Source organism: Urocampus carinirostris, chromosome 12 (genome assembly GCF_059441175.1).
Source record: "Urocampus carinirostris isolate Australia breed hairy pipefish chromosome 12, RoL_Ucar_1.0, whole genome shotgun sequence".
Classification (NCBI taxonomy): Eukaryota; Metazoa; Chordata; class Actinopteri; order Syngnathiformes; family Syngnathidae; genus Urocampus; species Urocampus carinirostris.
Window position 1 is genome coordinate 1,357,024 of NC_142360.1, and position 25,439 is coordinate 1,382,462.

The following is a 25,439-nucleotide window of genomic DNA, read 5'->3' on the forward strand; positions in this document are numbered from 1 at the left end:
GGTTTAGAGTTGTAAACCGGTCATCTCTATGTGCCCACTTTTGGAAACGCCTAAACCTACCCTCAGAAAAATGTGTGAAAGTTTTTCTTATGGTGATCAAATTTGACAAGGTACCAGGTAAGGCTTCAAGCTATTGTCTCACCAGGCATTTATTTGCAAAAAAATAAACTCAGGCAAGAATAATAACCTTCTATTTTTGTGTTTTCTAACTCAGATTACTCAAAGTTAGTTGCACTTGCAGTGATTATTTTAGTTTGGGACCAAACCTAAGAGTGTTACCTTTCGAAAGGGACCAAAACCTTCCATATTCTCCAAACTGTTCAAGAAGAGCATTTAATTTACTTTGGGTACGTCTTGGATTAGGATTTTAGGTTAATTTTACATGATATAAGGGTTTAAACATGGATGAAGACAAATGTTTGCTACAGTTGTTAAAAAAAAGTGGTAATTAGCCTACATTTCATTTTCGTTCATGGGAGGTTTGAGAATTCTCCCACTGTGGTCTCCTACGTGTCCTAAGAGGCGACTAAAGTGGAGGGAGCGGGAGAACTGGGGATCCTCTCCTATCTATTTCTACTCCCTAAGAGACAGCAAGGAAAAGAAAGTGGGGCGGGAGACCAAAAGGTCTCACAAACCCTGGCTATAGGGTCACTAAATGTAAGAGGATGTGGTTGTAAAGCGACTGAGATGAAGAAAGAGGAGACTGGAAGGATGATAACTAAAAGGAAGGTTGATGTGTTGAGTGAAACAAAGATGAAAGGAAAGGGTGAATTACAGCTTGTACGGTAGAAAGTCTTGAGTTATGGGTGACATGCTAGAGAAGGAGTGGCTATGCTTGTAAGGGAGAAATTCAAAGGAAAAACTCGTGGTGTGGAAAAAGATACCATCGAGATCGATGTGGGTGTGATTAAAGTGGGGTGTAGAAGTTTCGATGTTTATAAGTGCATACGGACCTGGTTCAGAAAGAAGTGCTGAGGAGAGAGAGGAGTTCTGGAGGGATTTGTCCAAATGTGTGGCAAGTGCAAAAGAAGGGTGGAAAGTAGTAATACTAGGTGACCTGAATGCTAGAGTGGGTGATGGAATGGTTGAAAATATAGTTGGTAGATATGGAGTACCAGAAGAAATAAGAGTCGGAAGAAATTGATTGAGATGTGTTTGGAAAATGATTTGGTGATTGCAAATTCATTGTTTTAAAAGAGGGACGTTAATAAATATACTTTTGTCGGAGTGGATGGTGGTGAAATGGTGGACAGAGCACTGATGGATTATGTGATGGTTAGGAACGGGACGTTAAGTAGATTGTTAGATGTGCATGTTTACAGAGGTGAAATGAGTGGTATGGCTGATCATTTTTACGTGGAAGGAAGACTGATAACAGATGGATCGTGAAGGGCTGTGAGGGAATAGGTGAAAATGTCAGAGTTGAATTAGGCAGAAAAGGAGTCTGTTTAAAGAGTGGATAGGGAAAGAGTAAGAGTATTTGGCAGAGGTGTAGAGATGATGGATAACAGTGGAACGGTGTGGCAGGTAAGTCATTTGTTGTTTACAGATGACACAGCGCTTGTGGCTGATTCTGAGGAAAAAATGAGAAGGTTGGTATTGGAGTTTGGAAGAGTATGTGATAAGGCATAAGTTATGTGTGAATGTTGGCAAGAGTTAGGTGATGAAGTGTTCACGTGATGGAGTGGGCATGGTGTTGGAAATAAGGTTGAATGGACAGGTGCTGGAAGAAGTTGAAAGCTTTAGGTTTTGGAGAGGACGTCGTTATGCGTCGCCCCAAAACATACGCAGACAGAAATATGGCGGAAAGGGTACATTCTTTATTCAACAACATTCATCCACGTTCAAAGTGTCTGAGAGCCGCTAGGCTTTTATACTGTGTTCTCGATTGGGTTGCGATGTGGCTGCAGTTGGTGGAATGGAGTGCGAGGTATTGCAGAGAGTGAATCAAGGAATCAAGGTTTTGGGTGCTCTGAGGAGAGTGATGAGTAACCAGAGTATGAGTATGGATGTGAATTGAGGACTGTATGAGAGTGTGATTGTGCCAACTGTGTTGTATAGTGCAGAGACTTGGAGCCTGAACGCAGATTTCAGAAGGAAATTAAATGTTTTTGAGATGAAGTGTTTGAGGAGTATGTTAGGAGTGACGATTGGATAGATTAAGAAATTAAATTGTGAGAGACAGAACTGGAGGAGTAGTGGAATGAGCAAGTGTGTGGATAAGAGAGTATTCGGTTGGTTTGGACACATGGAGAGGATGGATGAAGAGTGAATATTGAAGAGGATCTACATTTCAGAATGAAACGGAAGGAGAGCAAGAGGAATGCCGCGATTGACGTAGATGGATTGTGGTATGAATGCACTGGAGGAAAGAGGTCTAAATGTAGTGGAAGCTAAGTGGGATGTTTGGACACGTTCTAATGGATGGGCAGGGCACCTGTATGCGGCAGGGGTAAACCAGTGAAAGCTGTCGGGCCCTGCTGTTAAACAGAAGAGTGTGTTGTGTCACCCTGACCCGAATGACATGGCCGCTTTCTTGTGTCCCGTTTCATCTGGAGGGACGAAAGCATGACCAAATTGGGTGCCAAAGTGGTTAACTTGTTAGGGTGTTTGGGCATTCGGGTTGGCCATGGTCAAACTTTTTGTGTTTTTTGCTACTTTTTCCTTTTTTCTTTTTAGTTTTTTGTGTATGTGTTTGTCTTGCTGTCGGTCACCCCTCTCCAGGGATATGACCAGGGTAGATAGATAGATTCATCCATCCATCCATCCATCCCTTGTCTTCCGCTTATCCGAGGTCGGGTCGCGGGGGCAGCAGCGTTAAAAGGGAAGCCCAGACGTCCTTTTCCCCAGCCACCTCCTCCAGCTCATCCGACGGGACCCCGAGGCGTTCCCAAGCCAGCCGAGAGACATAGTCTCTCCAGTGTGTCCTGGGCCGCCCCCAGGGCCTCCTGCCGGTGGGACATGCCCGGAACACCTCCCGAGGGAGGCGTCCAGTAGGCATCCTTATTAGATGCCCGAGCCACCTCAACTGGCTCCTCTCAACACGGAGGAGCAGTGGCTCTACACCGAGTCCCTCCCGGATGACTGAGCTTCTCGCCTTATCTCTAAGGGAGAACCCAGCCACCCTGCGGAGGAAACTCATTTCGGCCACTTGTATCCGGGATCGAGTTCTTTCGGTCATGACCCAAAGTTCAGGGGTACTGGAGAGGAGGGTCCGAATGACGGCAGACGCTGCACCGACCCGTCTGTCGATCTTCCGTTCCATCCTACCCTGACTCGTGAACAAGACCCCAAGATACTTGAACTCCTCCACTTGGGGCAAGACCTCCTCCCCGACCCGGAGGGAGCATACCACCCTTTTCCGACTGAGAACCATGGCCTCGGACTTGGAGGTGCTGATCCCCATCCCGGCCGCTTCACACTCGGCTGCGAATTGCTCCAGCGAGAGCTGAAGATCTTGGCCTGAGGACGCCAACAGCACCACGTCATCTGCAAAAAGCAGTGATGCAATGCTGAGGCCCCCAAACCGGACTCCATCCCCGCCAAGGCTGCGCCTAGAAATTCTGTCCATAAAAGTTATGAACAGAATCGGTGACAAAGGGCAGCCCTGGCGCAGCCCAACCCTCACCGGGAACAAATCCGACTTACTGCCGGCAATGCGGACCAGACTCTGGCACCGGGAATACAGGGACCGCACAGCCCGGATAAGACTGTGCGGTACCCCATACTCCCGAAGCACCCCCCACAGGGCCTCCCGAGGAACACGGTCGAATGCCTTCTCCAAGTCCGCAAAACACATTTAGACCGGACAGGCAAACTCCCATGCACCCTCAAAGACCCTGAAGAGTGTATAGAGCTGGTCCAGTGTTCCACGGCCAGGACGAAAACCACACTGTTCCTCCTGAATCCGAGATTCGACTTCCTGGCGGACCCTCCTCTCCAGTACCCCTGAATAGACCTTACCAGGGAGGCTGAGAAGTGTGACTCCCCTGTAGTTGGAACACACTCTCCGGTCCCCCTTCTTTAAGACGGGAACCACCACCCCAGTCTGCCAGTCCAGAGGCACTGTCCCCGATGTCCACTCGATGTTGCAGAGGCGCGTCAACTATGACACGCCCACAACATCCAGAGCCTTAATGAAGTCCGGGCGGATCTCATCGACCCCCGGGGCCCTGCCACCGAGGAGTTTTTTGACAACCTCAGTGACTTCAACCCCAGTGATACGAGGGCCCAACCCAGAGTCCTCAGGCTCTGCTTCCCCAGAGGAAGACGTGCCGGTGGGATTGAGGAGGTCTTCGAACTACTCCGCCCACCGATTCACAACGTCCCGGGTCGAGGTCAGCAGCGCCCCATCAGCACTATACACAATGTCGATGGCACATCGCTTCCCCCCCTAAGACGCCGGATGGTGGACCAGAATTTCCTCGAAGCCGTTCGGAAGTCGGCTTCCATGGCCTCGCCAAACTCGGCAACCGCCAAAGCCGCATTCCGCTTGGCCAGCCGATACCTGCCAGCTGCTTCCAGAGTCCCACAGGCCAGGAAGGCCCGATAAGACTCCTTCTTCAGCTTGACGGCATCCCTCACCGCCGGTGACCACCAACGGGTCTGAGGGTTGCCGCCGCGGCAGGCACCGACTACCTTACGGCCACAGCTCCGATCAGCCGCCTCGACAATGGAGGCGCGGAACATGGTCCACTCGGACTCAATGTCCCCCGCCTCCCTCGGGACATGGGCGAAGTTCTGCCGGAGGTGTGAATTGAAACTTCTTCTGACAGGAGATTCTGCCAGCCGTTCCCAACAGACCCTCACAACACGCTTGGGTCTGCCGGGTCGGGCCGGCATTTTCCCCCACCATCGAAGCCAACTCACCACCAGGTGGTGATCAGTTGACAGCTCCGCCCCTCTCTTCACCCGAGTGTCCAGAACATGCGGCCGCAGTTCCGATGAAACGATGACAAAGTCGATCATCGAACTACGGCCTAGGGTGTCCTGGTGCCAAGTGCACATATACTGTAGACACCCTTATGTCTGAACATTGTGTTCATTATGGACAAACCATGACGAGCACAGAAGTTCAATAATGAAACACCACTCGGGTTCAGGTCAGGGGGGCCGTTCTTCCCAATCCCGCCCCTCCAGGTCTCACTGTCATTGCCCACGTGAGCGTTGAAGTCTCCCAGCAGTACGAGGGAGTCCCCAGGGGGCGCGCTCTCAAGCAAACCCACTAAGGACTCCAAGAAGGATGGGTACTCCGACCTGCTATTTGGTGCATAAGCACAAAAAACAGTCAGGACCCGTCCCCCACCCGAAGGCGGAGGGAGGCTACCCTCTCATCTACCAGGGTGAACCCCAACGTACAGGCGCCGAGCCGTGGAGCAATTAATATGCCCACACCGGCTCTGCGCCTCTCACCACGGGCAACTCCAGAGTGGAAGAGAGTCCAACCCCTCTCGGGAGGACTGGTACCAGAGCCCAAGCCGTGCGTAGAGGTGAGTCCGACTATATCTAGTCGGAATTTCTCAACCTCACGCACCAACTCGGGCTCCTTCCCTGCCAGAGAGGTAACGTTCCATGTCCCAAAAGCCATTTCTGTAGCCGAGGATCGTCGCGCCAAGGACCCCTCCCTTGGCTGCTACCCAGCTCTCTGCGCACCCGACCCCTTTGGCCCTTCCTACAGGTGGTGAGCCCATGGGAAGAGGGTCCCACGTCGTCCCTTCGGGCTGTGCCCGGCCGGCCCCCGTGGGTAAGGGTCTGGCCACCAGGCGCTCGCCAGCGGACCTTACCTCCAGGCCTGGCTCCAGAAGGGGGCCCCGGTAACCCACGTCCGGGCGAGGGAAATCGAGGACCAAAGTTTTGTCTCATCATAAGGGGTCTTCTGATCTGTGTTTTGTTTGGCCACTCACCTAAGACCTGTTTGCCATGGGTGACCCTACCAGGGGCTTAAAGCCCCCGACAACATAGCTCCTAGGATCATTGGGACACACAAACTCCTCCATCACGATAAGGTAGCAGATCAAGGAGGAGATAGATTCATTCGTGTACCAATTGTAAAATACACACTGCTTTATGGGACTAATACAGTATGGACAATTGTCAGAGCAATGTTGTACAATTCTTTCAAAGGAAGAAAGTCAGAGTAGCTATAGCTAGGCGAGAGCAGGGCCAAATCAGCAACTCTGAGGATGAGGGCCAGCTTGTCAACGCTGTGCAGCTAGAGCAGGGGTCCGGAACCTATAGTTCGTAAGCCATATTGAAGTCTTTTCATTAATACATATGGCTCAGAAAAAGTGGAATTATCTAGGGTATTTTTAGGTTCAGAGAATATTGTCGCACGTGCTATGCTGGGACAATACTGCAGGAAGGGTTCAGTCAGTGTATATATAGGATAGGACACAATTTACAATCATGGTGTGACGTTTTAGCTGTAAATCACCAACTAATCTTTTATATGGAAGCTTATTAAACAATCTATGTTCACTGTTGAGACACTTTATGATGAATTGTCACAGAACAAACTGTAAACACCCAGTAGCTCCAGCAAAGCATCAAGTGCAATTTATTTGGATAAGCGGTAGGAAAATGCAGTGCTACCCAATGGGCGTGCACACAATAAATATGTTTGTATTCTCATATGCAATATTTTGTGACATTTTTACAAAGGAACGTTGCTCACACCTTGTTTTCAGACCATTATTTAAGACAAAAATTACAAAATTGAGCTTCAACACATTCATGCAACAGTGGTAGGGAGATTATTTTTAATTGGTACATATTTATTGATATGGGACACAGGCTCTGGCATAATTATTTCATATATTTTATCAAATCAAACTAGCTCGGTGGCATTGGGCTAGGCCGAGACATGTAAGTCACCTGTCCGAGCCTCGGCCGAGTCATACCTAAGACTTAAGACATTGGCAGCCATCATATCCCTGCTTGGCGCTCAGCATTGGGGGTTGGAATTGGGGGGTTTGGTCATGTAATGACTCCCAACAACCGGTGTTGTGACACACCGGTTTGGTAGAACTATCGTAACATTATTTACCGTGTGCAGTCATACGACTGTGTATGGGAGCCGACTCCTGGTTAAGATAGGATAAGCGAGGAAAATTAAGATAATAGTTTTGATCAAATCATCAAACACGGTGAAATAAAATGTGTTGAAGAATTAGCTTTTGTCTGAAGAGCAGGTTTGCCAGTTTTGCTGAATTTTGTCTTGAAAATATGCGGCTCTCAAAATAAAACAAAAAACAAAAACAACATCTTTGGTTCTAACACTAATGTTATTGTGGTCATTTTTAAACATTCTTTTATTTTCTGTATTATGGTGCAATAGCATTAAATTCATCTGGGTTATCTGGATTGTAATTTGGAAAACATGTCATTTAAAAGATCTTACTCATGAGCTTCACTAGACTAGAAGAATTCCGACCAGAAAATATGAGAGTGGGGCAGCACAGTTGGGAAGCAATCCAGATGTAGCAGTGTTTTTAGAACCATCCCAGGAGGTGTTTGTTGAGCTCTTCAGGCTGAGCAAAATAGCTCTTGTCTGCATGTGAGAAAAGTTTTTCATCTCTAAAGCTCATCAAAAATCAAATGGCGACAACCATGCTTGATGGCAGGCAAAGCCATTTCGGTGTGCTTTGGTTCCCTTTTTTTGGCTGAAAAACGTCAAACGCCAACGTCCCTGGCAGAAGTCTGACTCAAATCCAACCTCCAACAGAAACGTGGCGCCTCATGACGTATTTTCCACTCCTGGCAGCAGGAACTCAGATAAAACATTTTAATCTCATTTTATTGCGCCATAAGCCACCTTTATTTATAGTATTCCAATTACAGCTTTGATGGCTGGAAAATCATCGAAGAAACGTCGATTTTTTTAATCACTTTGAGCACAATGATTGTTTCACATATGATTTAAAAATCACTCTACACGGTTAGAAATACGATGATTGACTTATTAATATGAAAAAGATGAACAGTATCTCATGTGTGGAGGGGCAAAATAAATGCATGCATGTCTTTGATCCTTTCTGAGCTCTAGGTGTTGGCATTAGGTCTTCTCGCCGCCCCCTCCTTGCCCCACTATCGCACATGTATAGACGTCATCCATGCATCGTAAATTCAGACTTTTTTTCCCAGAAAATCTCCCCAAAATGTAATGTTTGTTTAATAAAACAAGCTCTGATAAATTAGGACAGGGATCATAATAGTCTTTGCATAATCCAATGTGGCCTGGGAAGCGGATTCCTAGATAAAGCCACAAAATAAGATTGTAGAAAATGATTTATGTACAGGAAATTAATTGGTATTGGTTAGTGCACAGGAATAGAACAAGAAAGTGCACTAGGATCTTCAGAAATCAAAGACGTCAAAGGTACGCTTGATAACAACGCTGATCCCTAATGTTAAAACACTAACTAGATCAGTGGTCTCCAACCTTTTTCAAGATGAGAGCTACTTTTTTTTACTAATTAGCACAAAGAGCACCCAGTTTGATACGCATTTGTAAAATAACAACTTATCAAATTATTACTATGAAGTTATTAGTATGTTATTACCAGGTTAATTATTGGAAGTAGGGTGTTAAGTTTTGGCGGTGATAGACACATGTGGGGAAGGCAGGAACTGGCAATAGTAGGTGAGTCCAGTTCTGACAGAGGGTTAGATAGACTTAGTCAACCACTAAAAGTTTTTTACCAAAAAATAACAATGACCCAGCACTGGTGAACAATTCAGAAAAGGCCCACGGGCTATCAGCTGCCCTGGGGCACCCTGGTGCCCACTGGCACCACGTTGGAGACGCCTGAACTAGCCTGCAAATCAGGTTTTTAGTCAGTTTGTAACCCCTCGGAGCAGTTCCTTTACGTGAGTGTCAGTCAGAACGGACAGATGCTTTGATTTCACGTGTTTCAAGGTAGAAAACAGGGACTCGCGGATATATGTTGACAAGAACATTGACAGCAGGTTGAGAGCAGCTCTTTTTACACATGGGTATTTCTCAGTTTGAACAGTTCTCCAAAACGTAACAGGGCCTTCTTTCAAAAGAGATTTAAGTCTGTGATCTTCGTGTAGCTCAATCAACTCCATTTCAGTGGCTGCCTCATCAGTGACAACCAGGGATTCCAGGCAGTCAGTCTCTGCATTAAAAGGGTCGATGAGGAAAGTGATCTGTGGTTGTTTCTGTGCAGGTCATCAAACCGCGAGGTAAGGTTCACATGCAGATTCACAAGCAGTGTCACATACTGCGCTGTATTCATTTTAATGGCAGACTTGTGCTGTGCGCTACGCAAAGAAGGAAAGTGGGATAAATTGTCGTTTTGAATGTGCGCTCTGAAAAGCTTTAACTTGTTGATAGAATCAACTACACTCTGTGCCAGATCAGGAACATTTTTTAATTTCCCCTGCAGATCCAGGATTAGTTTATCCAAGTGTGAAAGCATGTCCACTAAAAAAGCCAAATCCATTAGCCAGTTGGGGTCTGAAATCAAGGGGTAGGTTTTGTTTTTTTCTGCCATAAACAATTTTACTGCTTCCAAAAGTTCCAAAAAGCACGAAACCCTTTACCTCTAAAGAGCCATCTCACAGCGCAGTGCAGAGGCAGGTCACCAGGCAAGTCTGTGGCAAGTTCAGCAATGAGATTTTTGAACTGCCGGTGATTAAGAGCGTGCGTACGGATGTAGTTCACATTCTGCATCACAGGTTTCATGACATGGTCTAAATTCAGTCTTTTGGACACAAGTTGCTCCCGGTGGATGATGCAATGGAAATTCCAAAATTCGGGGAATGTGTCATCGCTCTTCCATAGGCCCATAAGACCGTTCACAGAACCAATCATCAATGGCGCTCCATCCGTGGCTATTGCGGTGAGTTTTTCTAAAGACAAGTTTGCTTTTTTGAATGCTTCAGTTGTTGCTTCTTTGACGTCAATGCCGTGAGTTGTCTTTTAAGGGCACAATATTGAGAAACTCTTCTTTAACCACGCAGTCCTCAAAAAACATCCGCACAAATATTGCCAACTGTGGCATGTCCTGTATGTCGCATGACTCGTCCAATGCGACACTAAAATAAGCACACGTGTCCAGGTCTACGTGTAGATCAGATTCAAGCGCTTTGTTTATGTCTGATATTCTGGTTTTAACTGTGTGTCGTGACAGCTGTCGATCAGTCATTGAATATTTGAGTTTTTTATTATCTGGAGTTTCAATTAAATCCACAAAACACAGTTTTAAAAACTCGCCTTCGCTGTATGTTTTTTTAGCACGGGCAATGTTCCACGCCACTTTATAGGAGGCAAGTGTCACAGTTTCTCCATGCTTAATTAATTGCTGAAACATTTGAGACTGTCTTTTTACCTGGCTTTTGAATGTACTCAATTTTTGCTTGCGTATGTCAGTACCTTTGGGGAATTCCGTGTTCATATTAGCATGGGCTGTGCTAAAACGACGCTGAAGATTTGAAGTCTTGAAATGGGATATCGTGGTACTGCATAATAAACAGAGTCAAGTCAAGTCACAATTATTTATATAGCCTTTAATCACAAAAATGTCTCAAAGGACTGCACAGGATTACAATTACACAATTGCACAATTACCTGATCTTAAACCAGAGTGATTTGCCATTCTGTTTAACAAAAAAGTAAGCATCTTCCCGTTCTTCTAAAATTGCCCTCTGTTCATCTTCATATTTCTGTTTTGCTTTGCATTTTGTCATCTTGATCATGGGGGGGAACAGTCTGCACACACATGAAATGTTTGCTTAATTTCCCGGTGTAGTGCCTAAATCTGACTCCCCTGCAAAATCCTCCCCCACTCACGTGAACGGAATTGAAGTATTCTGCTGCGCTTCCAACAAAAGCGATCATATTCTCTTTAATAAGTTTATTAAAACAATAAAGCGAGCTAATTAAAACAATTAAGCCAGGGGTCAGGAACCTTTTTGACCCGAAGAGCCATAAAAGCAAAAAATGTTTTAAAAAGAAATTGAGAGAGCCACATCATGTATTTTCAGACAAAATTGAAAAAAACTGCCAAACACGCTCTCTAGACAAAAGCTAATTCTTCAGCACATTTTATTTCACTGTGTGTCATTTGATGATTCAATCAAATAAATGAAATAATAATAATGCCAAATCCTGTGTCCCAAACCAATGTAAATATGCCATTTACAATTTGTCTTCCACCTTCAGTTAAGAGTGTTGAGGCACTTTTTTTCCATGAAATTTGTCCTTAATAACGGTTTCAAAACAATGTGCATGCAAAGTTTCACAAATTAGTGCAAACGCAGCACGGCGGCTGAGTGGTTAGTGCATGTCCGGCACAGTTCTGAGGTCATGGGTTCAAATCCAGCTACCAACCTTCCTGTGTGGAGTTTGCATGTTCACCACGTGCTTATGTTGGTTTTCTCTGGGGACTCCGGTTCCCTCCCACATTCCAAAAACATGCTTGTCAGGTTAATTGGCCGGTCAAAATTGTCCCTTGGTGTGAATGAGCGAGCGAATTGTCTGTCCCTGTGTGCCCTGCGACTGGCTGGCAACCAGTTCGGGGTGTCCCCTACCCACTGCCCGATGGATGGGATGGGCTCCAGCACCCCCGCGACCCTACTGAGGATAAGCGGTGCAGATAATGGATGGATGGATTACTGCAAACCATAAGCATATCGTCACATTCACTTTCGGTGTAGACTGCACTGAGCAAGAGAGAGAGAGAGAAGGAAGTGCCTTGCGCTGTGTGCAGGGATCCGCCCACCAGTACTGCTAACCCAATCAAAGTCGTTTGCCAGCGTGTTTATTTATCAGTTTAAATGGTTTCTTATCGAACTTCTGCATTAAGTTGCTTCGGCTTTATATGGACCAAAATCAGGATGAAATCAGTTGACTTTGGAACGCTACAGAGAGATGTGCAATAGTTACATTTTATTTCGGAGCCATACGTACTCATGAAAAGAGCCATATATGGCTCCCGAGCCATAAGTTACCTACCCCTGAATTAAGCGATCTTAGTCTATATAACGCGTTTATTAAACTAATATAGAATACGATCGCTTTTGTCGGAAGCGCAGCAGAATGGGCGTTTACGCGAGGGGGGGAGGATTTTGCAGGGGAGTCGGATTTAGGCACTACACTGGCATTAGAGGTAACCTAGGCAGATGATTGGCAGTCAGTTATGTATCCGGAGCAGCATAAAAACAACAAATCTGCCAAATTAATTTCAAAATATAATTTATTATTTGTTATTAACTCTGATGGATTCAAGTGTGTTCTAAGAGGGAAAAAAACTAAACATGAAACGAGGCAAAGAGCCACAGTATATAGAAAATATGATGAGGCAAAGAGCCGCATTCTTATTGGCCAAGAGCTGCATGCGGCTCTAGAGCCGCGTGTTCGCCACCCCTGGTATAGTGTTTTTTTAGGTCACTAAAGCCCTCAAAAGTGCTTTACAATGTTCTTCAAACTCACCTACTCACACACACTGTCATGATTACCGATATGCTTCACCTGTGCCCGCTACTTTGGCGCCAACTGCCTCGTACTCTGATTTAAACCCACTCCTATCCGTCCCCTGTCTGTGAACCTCAGTTTACACTAGGCAAGCTTTTTTCCTACCCTGACTCCAACCTGTTTTTGGCTCTTTTCTGTCCCCCGGAATCCAGATATGTCAGCAAGGCATAGAAGCTAAGTACTTAGCTTGGCCTAAGGCTTTGATGCTAGGTCCTTAGCTTGGCCTTTTAGCCGTACCTCTTGCCATGATCTTTGATTTTTGCATTTCGGAGATGGAATAAGAGCTTGCTCTGTCCACTCCACGCATCGGCCCGGTATTGCAGTACCTCCGGGAACGGTGCATTCGCAATGATCGCAGCAAGGCTTTAGGGCTAGGACCTTAACTTGGCCTTTTGGCTGAGAGTAAGTGTAGCGTATTATGAACTGACCGATAACGGATAATGGATAATGAATAACGAAGACAGAACAATAACCCTTAAAAACCCCAAAAACCCCTTTCTGTCCCCCGGCTTCGACCCGTTTTTGATCCTGACCACGTCTACTCTCCCGTCCCGGCTCTCGAAACTTTTTCTCCCCCGACCACGTCTACTCTCCTTTCCTGGCTTACGACTCACTTTTCCTGGCTTACGACTCGCTTCCGACCCGACCACGTCTTTGCTCTCCTGTCCCGGTTACTGACCCGTTTTCCGTTCCCGACACCGCCATCGCTCGCCACGGAAGTCCCACTTCCGCGTTCAGAGCGAACTGCTTCCTGCGCACAGCGATCACCAGATCGTGTGGGGTAACCCTTTCCTTTCTTCTAATAAAACTGAGAGAAATGTAACGCAAGTGTGTCCTGTCTTTGTTCTGGTCCTGACACATACTCACACACTTAAGCAAAACACAAAAGTTAGAGGACATAGGGAACATACTCCCGCGTGGGTAGAACAACAATATAAAGCTCCAAAACCAACAATGAAACCATGAAATATAAGGCAGGTGCACTTTAACTAAACACAGGGATCAGAATGGAGATTTTCATTTTCAGCTGAAATAGCCAGGGTCCGGGGGCCGCAGGCCCCGGCCAGGTTCAGGGCCAACAGCATTTATCTTATTTGCTATGTGAAAATTGCACTAGAATTAATTAAATCCAACAAAACAGAAAATATGTATTTTTTTCAGTTTTAAGATGTTTAAAACAATTGGGGGATTACAATGTTACAACCATCACCATTGTTGTTGTGTTTTGATGATGAAGATGGACCTTGTATTTAGCTACGAATCAACAATATATATGAAAATATATACATTAATAACCATTCATCATTAATTTGAAAATAGAATGCACAAACTGAACATGCTTAAAGAAAATACATGTCATAAATTTTGTTTATCCTGTTCTAAATATTGTATAAACACAAAAGATAAAATCATTTAATAAATAAATAGATTTATAAATACCTCAGATTGGGATTTTCTGTCACACAGGGGAACCAGTGGTTGACTGCTGCTAGTATTTGAAGTGGAAGGATTTGGAACGGCCAATAATGTCGAACCGGTGGTGTTACTGTTAGTTTCACTGCCGATTTTAAATGCGGATCCGAGTGCATAATTTGATCGCCGGCAAGCTATTTTTGCTTTGTGCTTGTTCATTTTAGCATGATCGATCAGTGCCACACAACCTCGCGTACCATAATTGATCAGATCAACACAGTATAGACACTTTGCTTTCCCTGGAAGATCACACTTTGCGATGAACTGGCTCAAAGTTTCTGTAACTTCCTCGATCTTTGCGCCGATTTTAACGTTTACTGTGACAGTCTTCTCCAGCCATAACCACTTAAATTTATTCTTGATTCCTTTATCAATCTCGGAGACAAAAGCCTCGTCTTCTTTTCTTAGTATTTTCATATTTACTTTTTCAAACACTCATTTCACCGTTTGAAAAGACCGGAAGGAGCGCCATGTTTGAGAAAGCCAATGCTCTGAACAAAAGCTCCGCTGATTGGTTATCAGCGAACCTATCGACCAATGGTAGGAGTCGATCTATTTGTTAGCTAAACCACGTTGTGTGTTATAGATCTAATGCGCTGCGCTTCTTTTTGCCGATTTTTCTCGCGATCTCTAACTGCTAACTTGGGTTGATGAAACAGTCACGTATCATACCTCACCCCCCCGAAATATTTTCTCATCGAATTTAGACGATTTACGGGAATGACCTTTGGGGTTCAAAAACAGCGGAAATCCGCGGATCCGCGGAAAATTCTGATCCCTGTAAACATAAACATGAAAGAAAGACAAAACAGAATGTATGTATATCAACTAGCTTGCATTGAACAAAACGTAAAACTAAGACAATGAGGGATATCTTGGATTACGAACTGGTTCTGACTGAACAAAACACGAAAGTAAGGAGATGTTTACGGATGGATAGAACTACAAAATAAATACCAACCAGCAAAACGAAACATGAAAGTAGGACCACACTAAACATATTTATGAATTTTTTTTAAAAATACCCGAATATGACAATTTTGGAAAATAAAGAAATACATATGAAGGAACCAAAAAACAAAATAATTTTTTTTTTATAAAACACGGTAAAAAAAATATAAAATATGAAGAAAAAAATACATAAATAGTATTAAAGTATGTGAAAGTAAAGAAAAACAAGATTATAAAAAATAGATTAAGAAAATATGAAAATGACAAATAAATTATAATATAGATGTTTTTAAAGATTTACACAAAAAAGTAATTGCAGAAAAAAATAATAACAATTTTAAAAACATGAAAATATAAAATAAAACAATAATACGTGAATAATAATACAAACATTTGAATGTGAATAACGTAAATGAATGTTTTCTTCACTATTACAAAAAGGAATCAAAATCATATTCAACCTGAAAAAAATGATTTAACAAATTAACTATTAGTTTTACTTTGTTGTTTATGTGTTAAGTTGAAAACTTTTCACCGATTTTTTTATTTTATATTTTTACTATCAAATCGCCCCCCACAATTAAACTTTTTCTATAGGCATCCCTCAAATATCAATAAAGACAGAGCAATAATTAAAAGAAATGCAAGGTTCTGATACCCACTCATTCAAATCCACTGATCCATGTACTGTATTAATCAATTACTGTATTGGAAACCATCCCAGAAACAAATTATAAATATTTTTGGCCATTATTTTTTCTGACAATACAATGACAGAAACGAAAAAAAAACAATATATGATCCAATTATTTTGTTACATTCTTTTTTCAGAGTGTCATCGCCCAAATTTCCTAGATTCATATATTCAGTCAGTCAGTCTGTTATTTGTACATTAAGACAAGGATAAAAAAAAAGAAAATGTGTTTCCCAGTGTTTTTCATTCCAGGAAATATATCCATGTATTGTTAAGACTGCTGTGCATATATTGTATTTAATGTATTCTTTTAACAAATCCACACTGCAAATTAGCAACCATGACAATAATAATTAACAAGCCTTGCCACAGATTATCTGTACTTCTTACTGTACTCCGCATAAGGCATAACATGGCAAAGATAAGCTTATTAAAATTGAAAAGTATTGATGAGTTATAAAATCCTATTGTGAAAACTCTTCAATTGTTATTTCAATTATTTTATCAGAGGTTTTTACTGGACTTTTGTCCGAAAGTACAATAAAATAAAAATCAGATAATGATGAAATATAAACAAATGAGAAGATCCATCCATTATCTGCACCACTTATCCTCAGTGGGGTCGCGAGAGTGCTGGAGCCCATCCCAGCCATCTTTGGCCAGTGGGCAGAGGAGACCCTAAACTGGTTGCCAGTCAGTTGCAGGGCACAGAGAGACAGACAACTCACTCGCTCATTCACACCGAGGGACAATTTCGTCCAGCCGATTAACCTAACATGCATGTTTTTGGAATGTGGGAGAAAACCGGAGTGCCCGGAGGAAACCCACACAGGCACAGGGAGAACATGCAAACTCCACACAGGAAGGTTCGATCTCATGACCTTAGAACTGTGCCGTGGACACGCTAATCACTCAACCGCCGTGCTGCCCAATGAGAAGAATGTTACTTAAAAACAATTTTTTAAAAAAATCATCACTTTATATTTCTGGGGAAAAAAAAATTAAAGAATAAGAAAAAATATTTTGCCTCTGTCATGTAAAAAAAACACTTCATTTTTTAATTACTCAAGTAAAAAGAAAAATGTGATAAAATAAAACTAATGAAATATAAAAATGTTACTTTAAGAATTAAATTTAAAAATCCTGAAATATTGAAACATTCAAAATAACGAAAATTTAAAAAAAAAATTAATTATATTTTTGTATTATAAGGCAAAAATATCTTAAGTCATGTGAAAAAAATCTTATTTCTATTTTTTTCAGGAGGATGAAAAAAATGTTTCCACACCAAAATATATTTTTGAGATTTTCTTTATACCTTAAAGCAACTATACACTTGATATTGACACACTTAAAACAATATTAGATGGATGATTCAAACCATTAAATGTGGGGTGCGTCATTTGAGAACTTAAGGCTGCAATCATTACTTAAAGCCAGGAGATGGCGGCAGATTAACACATGATTTGCAAGCAATTCTCAGACGTACACAAATAAACTCATCTTTTTGGGGGGGTTCGTTCCGCCCGAACAGGCCTGATAAAAGTAATATAATAGCAGATAGACGCAATGGAAAATAATGCATGAGGGCTCTTTGAACTCAGCTAGGCGTTGTTAACACATACAAGAAAGAAAATAAATGTTTGAACACCCTGGTATTTTGCTCTTTCTCCCACTTAAAAATCATGGAGGGGTCTCAAATTTTCATCGTAGGTGCATGTCCAATGTGAGAGAGATAAACTAAAAACAAAAATCCAGAAATCACAATACATTTTTTTTAACAATTTATTTGTGTGATACAGCTGCAAATAAATATTTAAACACCTGTGCATCATCTAGATTTCTGACCCTGAAAGACCTTTAGTCCGCCCATTAGAAGTCGATATCAAGGTTTTAGCATGGCCCAGCCAGTTTCCAGACCTGAACCCAATCGAAAATCTTTGGAGGGAGCGACAGACCACAAACCTGACTGATCTAGAGAAGATCTATGTGGAGTAGTGGGCTAAGATCCCTTCTGCAGTGTGTACAAGCCTGGTGAAAGACTACAGGAAACGTTTGACCTCAGTAATAGCAAACAAAGGCTACTGTACCAAATATTAACATTCATTTTCTCAGGTGTTCAAATACTTATTTGCAGCTATATCACACAAATAAATCGTTAAAAAAATCATGCATTGTAATTTCTGGAATTTTCTATTGGTTTTATCTCTTACAGTGGACATGCACCTGCGGTGAAAATTTCAGATCCCTCCATGATCTCTAGGTGGGAGAAATATCAAAATAGCAGGGTGTTCAAATACTTATTTCCGTCATTGTATTACTAGCAAAGAACTTTCCATATTTAAAGGACACTTCAAACTATACATCCAACCTTCAACAAAGGGAAAAAACGAAGTTCGGGGAGACGCTTTATCCTCATGACCGCGACATGATGGATTATCAACATGGCAACAAGTGAAAGGAAAACAACAGGCACATTGAGTCTCAACAAGAATACAATTGGATTAAGAAAATAGTGAAATATATCAACCACAAACTGTTGAGAAGCAAAGTTGTGTCTTCACTATGTCACCAGTCACTGAAATATGTCATGCCGGATATCAATTAAAAGCTTAAACTCTTGGGATTCAAGATATGATGATCACTTAAAAATATACTCATCAGAAAAATATCACAATCAGTCTTAAACAAGATACCTGAAAACTATAAAGTCGGTGTAGCTCACCAATAAGTCCCCTGGTTGTCAGTTCATGAGATCATGCTTTGAAAACATGAGGTCATTACATCCAGTCCATATAATCAAAGAGTGTAAAATATTTACTTCAGAACACAGGATAATGCCAACAGATATAAAATAAAATCCCCCTAAAGCATTTCCGCATCGTTGGACGTTTCTTGTATCAATACATCTGCTTGACTACACAATTTCCGTTTACAAATAAACAGACTTGTAAAATTATTTCCAACATGCTCTAGCCTCGGACCTTTCCACTACTCTCGGCCAATAGCAGGCTTTTTTTCATGATATGCATCCCACGTAAACCTATACGGGCCTGATTGATAAATAAAACGAACATTCATTCTTGTAGCTTCAAATTGATTTAGCCAGCAGCAATCGATTCAAATTATGATTCACACATTGGTTAATTAATAAAATTGTGAAAAGAACGACATTCAAGGGGATTTTAATTTATTCAGGGTACGTATTGGATTGGAATTTTAGGCGAATTTTAGAGGAACTTAAGGGGTTAAAAAAACGTGCTAAAATATTTAGATATCCTGGCACTCAGAGAATTGGTTCTGTATCGTTCCAGCTCACATATGCATCTTTCCACCTGAAAAAAACAACAACAGTAATAATAAAAAATTATTTTGACTTGCAAAGAAATACTTACCTTGTTTTAATGCAGAGCTCGAGAGGGGGAATAAGGTCAGTTTCTTGATAACTTGCAGTGGGTTTGCCCACAGCTAAAAAATAAAAACATTTAAATATTGTACACTTTGCAAACATTTATACAAGAAATGCATGATAACTGTTTTTTTTACCCATTACTATAAAATCCTGACAAAACTTGCTTTGTCAATAATAACTATAATGGGCTTGGCAGAGGGAGAGCGGAGACACGAAAATGACTTCATCATCCCCAAACATTTTTTCAATTGAAAGAATAAGAAAGCTGTCCATTATGTCAGTGTAAATTTGTGCATTTATTGCAGATTTGCCCACAGCAAGCTCTCCAGTGCCTCCCCAGTGCCTTTGCCTGACATGCAGCCCAATATCGTTAAGGACTCTAAATCTCACGGTAACAAGACCAAACAAAGTTCTAGCATCATCACCCTGTCCAAATTCAGATGAGGACAGGATGAGACAGGCCGTGTATTGCCTCAAAAACAGCCGATACCAGCCAGCAGGGACAAGCGGCCTAGGCCAACCCATGGAGAGGTCACAACACAGCTTGGCCCCTGAGTCTCCGACCGCAACCTCATCCAGCCGCAAACCAGTGTCTGAGCTCTTGAGCGTTTGGACGCCGTTATCAGAAGCCTGGTCCACACTCATACTGGAATAATCAAGCCCCAATTGCACAGCGCTGATGGTTGCTCTGGACAGGCAATCCGCAACCACGTTGGACTTCCCAGATATGTGCCTGATGTCAGTCGTGTATTCCGATATGAATGACAGCTGGCGCTGCTGGCGGGCGGACCACGGTTCGGACGTCTTGGACATGGAGAACGTAAGAGGCTTATGATCAACAAAGACGATGAACTCACGGCCCTCCAAGATGAAACGGAAGTGGCGAATCGCCAACTAGATGGCAAGTAGTTCTCTGTCGAATGCACTGTATTTACGTTCTCTGGGGACCAGCTGGCGACTAAAAAAGGCGAGTGGCTGCCAAGCATTGTCAACCCACTGCTCGAACACGGCACCCACTGCAAGGTCTGATGCGTCTGTAGTGAGTGCGACTGGGGCTCCGGGGGCTGGGTGAGCCAGCATGGCTGCCTGGCACAGCGCGGTTTTTGTGTCCTCGAATGCCTTGGTCCTCTCAGCGGTCCATTCAACAGCTTGATTGGGTGATCTACCCTTGAGGGCCTCAAAGAGTGGGCGCATGACATCAGCGGCCCGGCGAATAAACCTATGGTAGAATGTCACCATGCCGAGAAACTCCCTGAGGCCCCGTGCTGTTGGCGGCTGAGGAAAGGTGGAGACGGCCTCTACCATAGGGCCTGGTCACACAGCCGTTTGCGTCTGTATCGAGGCTGAATCACGGCCAGAAATTTCTGCCTGTGAAGCGGACGCTGTTGGACGCTTTGAGATCGCCATATAGACGAGATACAGCAGTGCTTTACTCGCGGTCGGAAATTCACGCGTGGTTGGCCGCACAAAAAAGTTTTGCGCTGCTCAAAACTTTAGACCACGTGTTAACCGCGGGCGGCACACGTGGTACACACGAGGTAATGACGCAGAAATGACGCGGAACGACGTGGTATGGCCGCGGCCAGGGCGTGGTTACACGTGGGTAGGACGCGAAATTTCAGCCGGTAATCGTAGGTGGAGCACGGTCATAGCATGTTCTGCGCCTGTATCGCGGTGTTATTACGTGAAATTAGCGTGTTACGCGTGTGACGGTCATACGCCTTTCTCCGCATATATACAGAGCGATTTGCCGCGCACACGTCAGTTGTGCTCGAGACGTCAAGGGGTGAACATGGATCCCCGTCACCGTAGTGACCTCGTCTTAATCCATTTTTATTTCTTGACATTCATTTTCATTTCATAACAAGATAATAAAATAAAAATGAAAAACTATTACAATAATAACATATTGGCTTTTTCGGTGCCATAGCTTGAAATCTTGATCTTCACGGGACTGTGTCTTGAGCGGTTATGATTTCTACAGCCCGGTGTTATGCCGAGAAATGCATCCCTGCTACTACAACCACTTTTACCTCGTTTTATCTCACTTTTATATCAAGCCTTCAAGCCCCGTCTGGACATGCGGCGGCATGTGACGCGGGAAAAGTTCAGTGAAAAGAAAATTTGGCTCTTCAGTGCCAAGCAAGTTTAACATCATTTCCATGTGATCCGATGGCTTACTGTCTCCTAAGCCCTGAATAGCAAGGAGGCGTCGAGCACGCTCAGAACGCGGCAGTTCAAAGATTTTGAGGAGATATGCCTTCAGTCCCTTATATTTATCCAGTTCAGGAGGGGATGTGATGAAGCTCACCGCTCTGGCTGCAGTTGAGCTCCCCAGAGCAGACACCACGTGGTAATAGCGAGAGTCATCATCAGTGATTCCGCGCAGGGCGAATTGAGCCTATGCTTGCGCGAACCATGTTGCAGCCGATGACTCCCAGAACTCGGGGAGCTTGAGAACGGGCGCGTATGCCATGTCGGTATGCTCAGTATTATGCACGGCCTCGGAAACTTCCACGAGACTAATGTCGGGGTCACCAATGTAGCGGGCAGAGACCGGAGTCGTAGGCGGAGTGTCAAACAAAGGTGCAAACGAAAGCTGCTTTAATGACATTTAAACTTGCAATAACAAAACAAACACGAGAGTGGCTCGAGCCGGACGAATAAAACGTCCCCCTAGGAACTAGCTAACTAAACAATGGTTCCGTGGGTGAATTATGTAAAACTCACTACAATCTATAAATTACATGAATCGTTTAAATTCAAAACATGTAAACTGATCTTACAAAAAAGAAACTCACAGACAGTAAGGCGAATCTCTTCCTGCTGATTGGCCAAGCCGTCATAGTAGTACAAATCAAATTCCTCGTCTGGATTGGTCAAGAGCTCTCTCTGCAGGCCGAACAGCACACTGAAGTGGCTTTCGCTGCACACCACCCAGATGGGGAAAAGAGGCTTCTTCAGGTAATCTCCCACCTGGCTCCAACACACAAAAAAGTGGAGTTCTTTGATTTTTCTCAAAAGTTTTTACGATTAGTCAGCCTCTTGTGAGAAGATAACAGCAATCACGGACTTGATTACGGTCATTGAATCATCTGCAAATGTGTAATTGACTGCTTGATTGCAATGGGCAATAACAAAGGCCTTTTTTGAGGATGTATTTATCAATTAAAGTGCAAGTGGTGTAATTAGGCTGACCTTAACCATGTTATAATGTTCGAAAAGGGACAGAAGGCCAACTTGGCACTGAGCTTTGATGCCCTTGAGCAAGGTGATGTCACAGTGGCCCGACTCCAACTCCAAATTGTTGTCAAAGACGTTAGAAACAGCTCGACCCGTCAGAACCAGGTTGACTAGTTCCTGGTGGGACAAAAGAAGCTTTACGTTTTATATAATCGACGTATTCAGCATTATTAGATCAGGAAAAATATAATTTTTCCTACAGAAAAAAAATACAATATGTATATATATATATATATATATATATATATATATATATATATATATATATCTCCAGACTTCCTGTGCGGAGTTTGTATGTTCTCCCCGTGCTTGCGTGGGTTTCCTCCGGGCACTCCGGTTTCCTCCCACGTTCCAAAAACATGCATTTCAGGTGAATTGGCCGGTCCAAAAAAATTGTCCCTAGGTGTGAATGAGCGAATGAGTTGTCTGTCCCTGTGTGCCCTGCTATTGGCTGGCAACCAGTTCAGGGTGTCCCCTGCCCACTGCCCGGAGATGGCTGGGATGGGCTCCAGCCCCCCCGCGACCCTAATGAGGATAAGCGGTACGGCTAATAATAATAATAATAATAATTTCCTTTGTATTGTCATTCTTTGTAAGAACGAAATGTCGATACACCTGACCCGTTGTAGCGAGCCGATGCAGCTGAGATGAGATATATATATATATATATATATATAATATATATAATATATATATATATTTATTTATTTACCAATTGAAATTAAAGAGCTGAGTTTATTCTTTTCAAAACTCGTCTCGACATACGTTTTTAGATCATCATGTTAGGAAAATAGATGAAAAACCTTAGTTATTTAATTATTTTTAAGGGTGGCTACACACACTTTAGGTGAATTATTTTTGATAGTTCAATATACTTTAATCAAGACACACACATTCTTGGATTCATGGACTTTTCTTTTACTAATGATCTATTGAAGAAGCTTGAATAGAACACAAAACACTAATAGTTAAATAAAAAAAGACAGCTAGAAGTTGAGAACTTAAACTGGCCCCATTTGGATAGACAACATTGGCTTGATTATTACGTTATTGTATTTTGATAGAGTTCCCCAACCAGCTCAGTAGCCTAGATGGTAAGGCGCCCGCTTTGAGACTGGGAGGTCGGTGGTTCGCGCCCCGGCCGAGTCATTCCCAAGACTTAAAAAGTGGTCGGCGGCGCCCTCTGTTGGCTGCGTCTGCATCGGCTCGCTACAACGGGTCAGGTGCAATCGACATTTCGTTCTGTGTATATTGTTACACAGAATGACAATACAAGGAAATTATTATTATTATTATTATTATTTTACGGCACATCAATACCTAGCAACAACGAGACGTTCTGCGAAGTTCGACGTCGATGAAGATGACAGCCCAGTCTTTATGTCCTCGGCTGTAGAGCGATGAGGAATCCTGGTTAGCTTGAGAGCCGGTTGGAAAAGAGGACCACAGGATGCAGAGTGTTGAAGGATAGGTTGACCGCTGGTGGCTTGAGGCTTCTCTGAGGTCATTGGCTTTGTCCCACTGGGTTGGCCACTCGCTTGATCAAGCTTGGCTACTGACTTGGCAAGGTTCTCTGGCTGCTTGTTTGGCTGCGACCTGGCCAGGACCGGCCAGGGCCTTGGTCCAGGTCTTCCTGTCAGGACATGTCCTACCCTGTGGCTGGCCAAAATCAGACTGCCCTTGCGAGATGAGACATGTACCAGCTCCAGATTCCGTTCTCATGGGATGGGCGGACCCCCTTTGTTAGGGTTTTGACAACCTATGATGCGCGAATGCAGATAATGCCCCCTTCCTCACATTCCAGCACATAACATATCCATGTAATTGACTTAAGCACAATATTCACTTCACATGTTTTGACATTATTTGATCATTGTCTGACATTGAAAAATGGAATTCTGACCAAACGATGAATACTTTGCATACATTTTTTTTGTTATTATATAAAAAATTTAAATTGAAAACTTTCTGTTATACTGTCATTTTTTAAAGCCCCAGTGTGAAATATTTGACCACTAGCTGGCACTGTTGTCTAATGTGAAAGAAAACTAGTGACACAGAGCACAGCATAAGATCCCAGACAAACATGGCAGTGAATTCTAGGTAGAAATTCCACTGTACAAAAGAAATAGAAATGTCTCCGCCCTAAGATTTTTTTTAATGAAAATTGACATTGGAATGATTGTTTTTGTATTTTTGCCCATCATTCAAATCAACGCTTTTTTAGTTATTTTTTACTGAATGAAAGTTTTTTCTACCACAAGGAGGTACTTATTTTACACACTGTCTTTTAATTAAAAGTATATCCTAAAATTTAAATAAATATATCAAAATAACAAAATTAAAAAGCAACATTTTTAAATGTACATACGCTTGCTAAACTATTTGGCCCCCTTGAACTTTGTGACATTTTGCCACATTTCAGACTTCAAAAATAAAGATATAAAACTGTAATTTCTTGTGAAGCATCAACAATAAGTGGGACACAATCATGAAAAGGAACACACTTTATTGGATATTTTAAACTTTTTAACAAATACAAAACCAAAAAGTGGATGTGAAAAATTATTCAGCCCCTTTTACTTTCACTGCAAAAAACTAAGTCCAGAAGTTCAGGGAGGATCTCTGAATGATTCAGTGTTGATCTAAATGACTCACCATGATAAATGGAATCCACCTGTGTGTAATCAAGTGTCTGTATAAATGCACCTGCACTGTGATAGTCTCAGGGGTACGTTTAAAGTGCAGAGAGCATCATGAAAAACAAGGAACACACCAGGCAGGTCTGAGACACTAAGATTTTCCAAGCTTTAAACATCCCAAGGAGCACTGTGCAAGCAATAATATTGCTTGCGTGTTCCAATGACCCTGGAGAGCGATACCGTCGGGAGCTTGCTCCTGGTAGGGTCACCCATGGCGGGCCGGTCTCCGGGGTAGGTTCCAGACAAACAAAGACCCCAGCGTGTCGGTACGCTGTGAGGTGGCAGCCCCACCAACCGACTATCCTGCGGAGGGCTAACAACTCACCCAGGAGAAAACCCCCTTTGTTACGAAACTGACCAGAGAAAGAAGCCGGACTGACCAACACGGTAACGGACCCCAGCCTGCCCCCGACCAACGAGTACGGATCGACCTTCGTCGTAAGACCCGTGTCGCCACCTGGAATG

At 43.2% G+C, this 25,439-nt stretch overlaps 1 protein-coding gene and 1 pseudogene across 2 annotated transcripts in view; one reads left to right on the top strand and one right to left on the bottom strand.

The window, feature by feature from the left end:
* Nucleotides 1-10,518: 10,518 nt before the first annotated feature.
* Nucleotides 10,519-25,439, bottom strand: part of mindy4 (MINDY lysine 48 deubiquitinase 4) — a 56,919-nt gene continuing 41,998 nt past the window's right edge. The window contains exons 15-18 of one of the 2 annotated variants that reach the window (XM_088350540.1): nucleotides 22,228-22,389; nucleotides 21,831-22,005; nucleotides 19,013-19,085; nucleotides 10,519-18,952 (exon numbers count right to left, since the gene is read on the bottom strand). In XM_088350540.1, coding sequence (XP_088206666.1) covers nucleotides 18,904-18,952; nucleotides 19,013-19,085; nucleotides 21,831-22,005; nucleotides 22,228-22,389 — 459 coding nt within the window. In that variant the 3' untranslated portion in view covers nucleotides 10,519-18,903. The remainder of the gene's footprint in view (nucleotides 18,953-19,012; nucleotides 19,086-21,830; nucleotides 22,006-22,227; nucleotides 22,390-25,439) is intronic. The other variant, XM_088350541.1, reaches the window with a different exon arrangement.
* LOC148354613 (U2 spliceosomal RNA) lies at nucleotides 12,714-12,847 on the top strand (annotated as a pseudogene).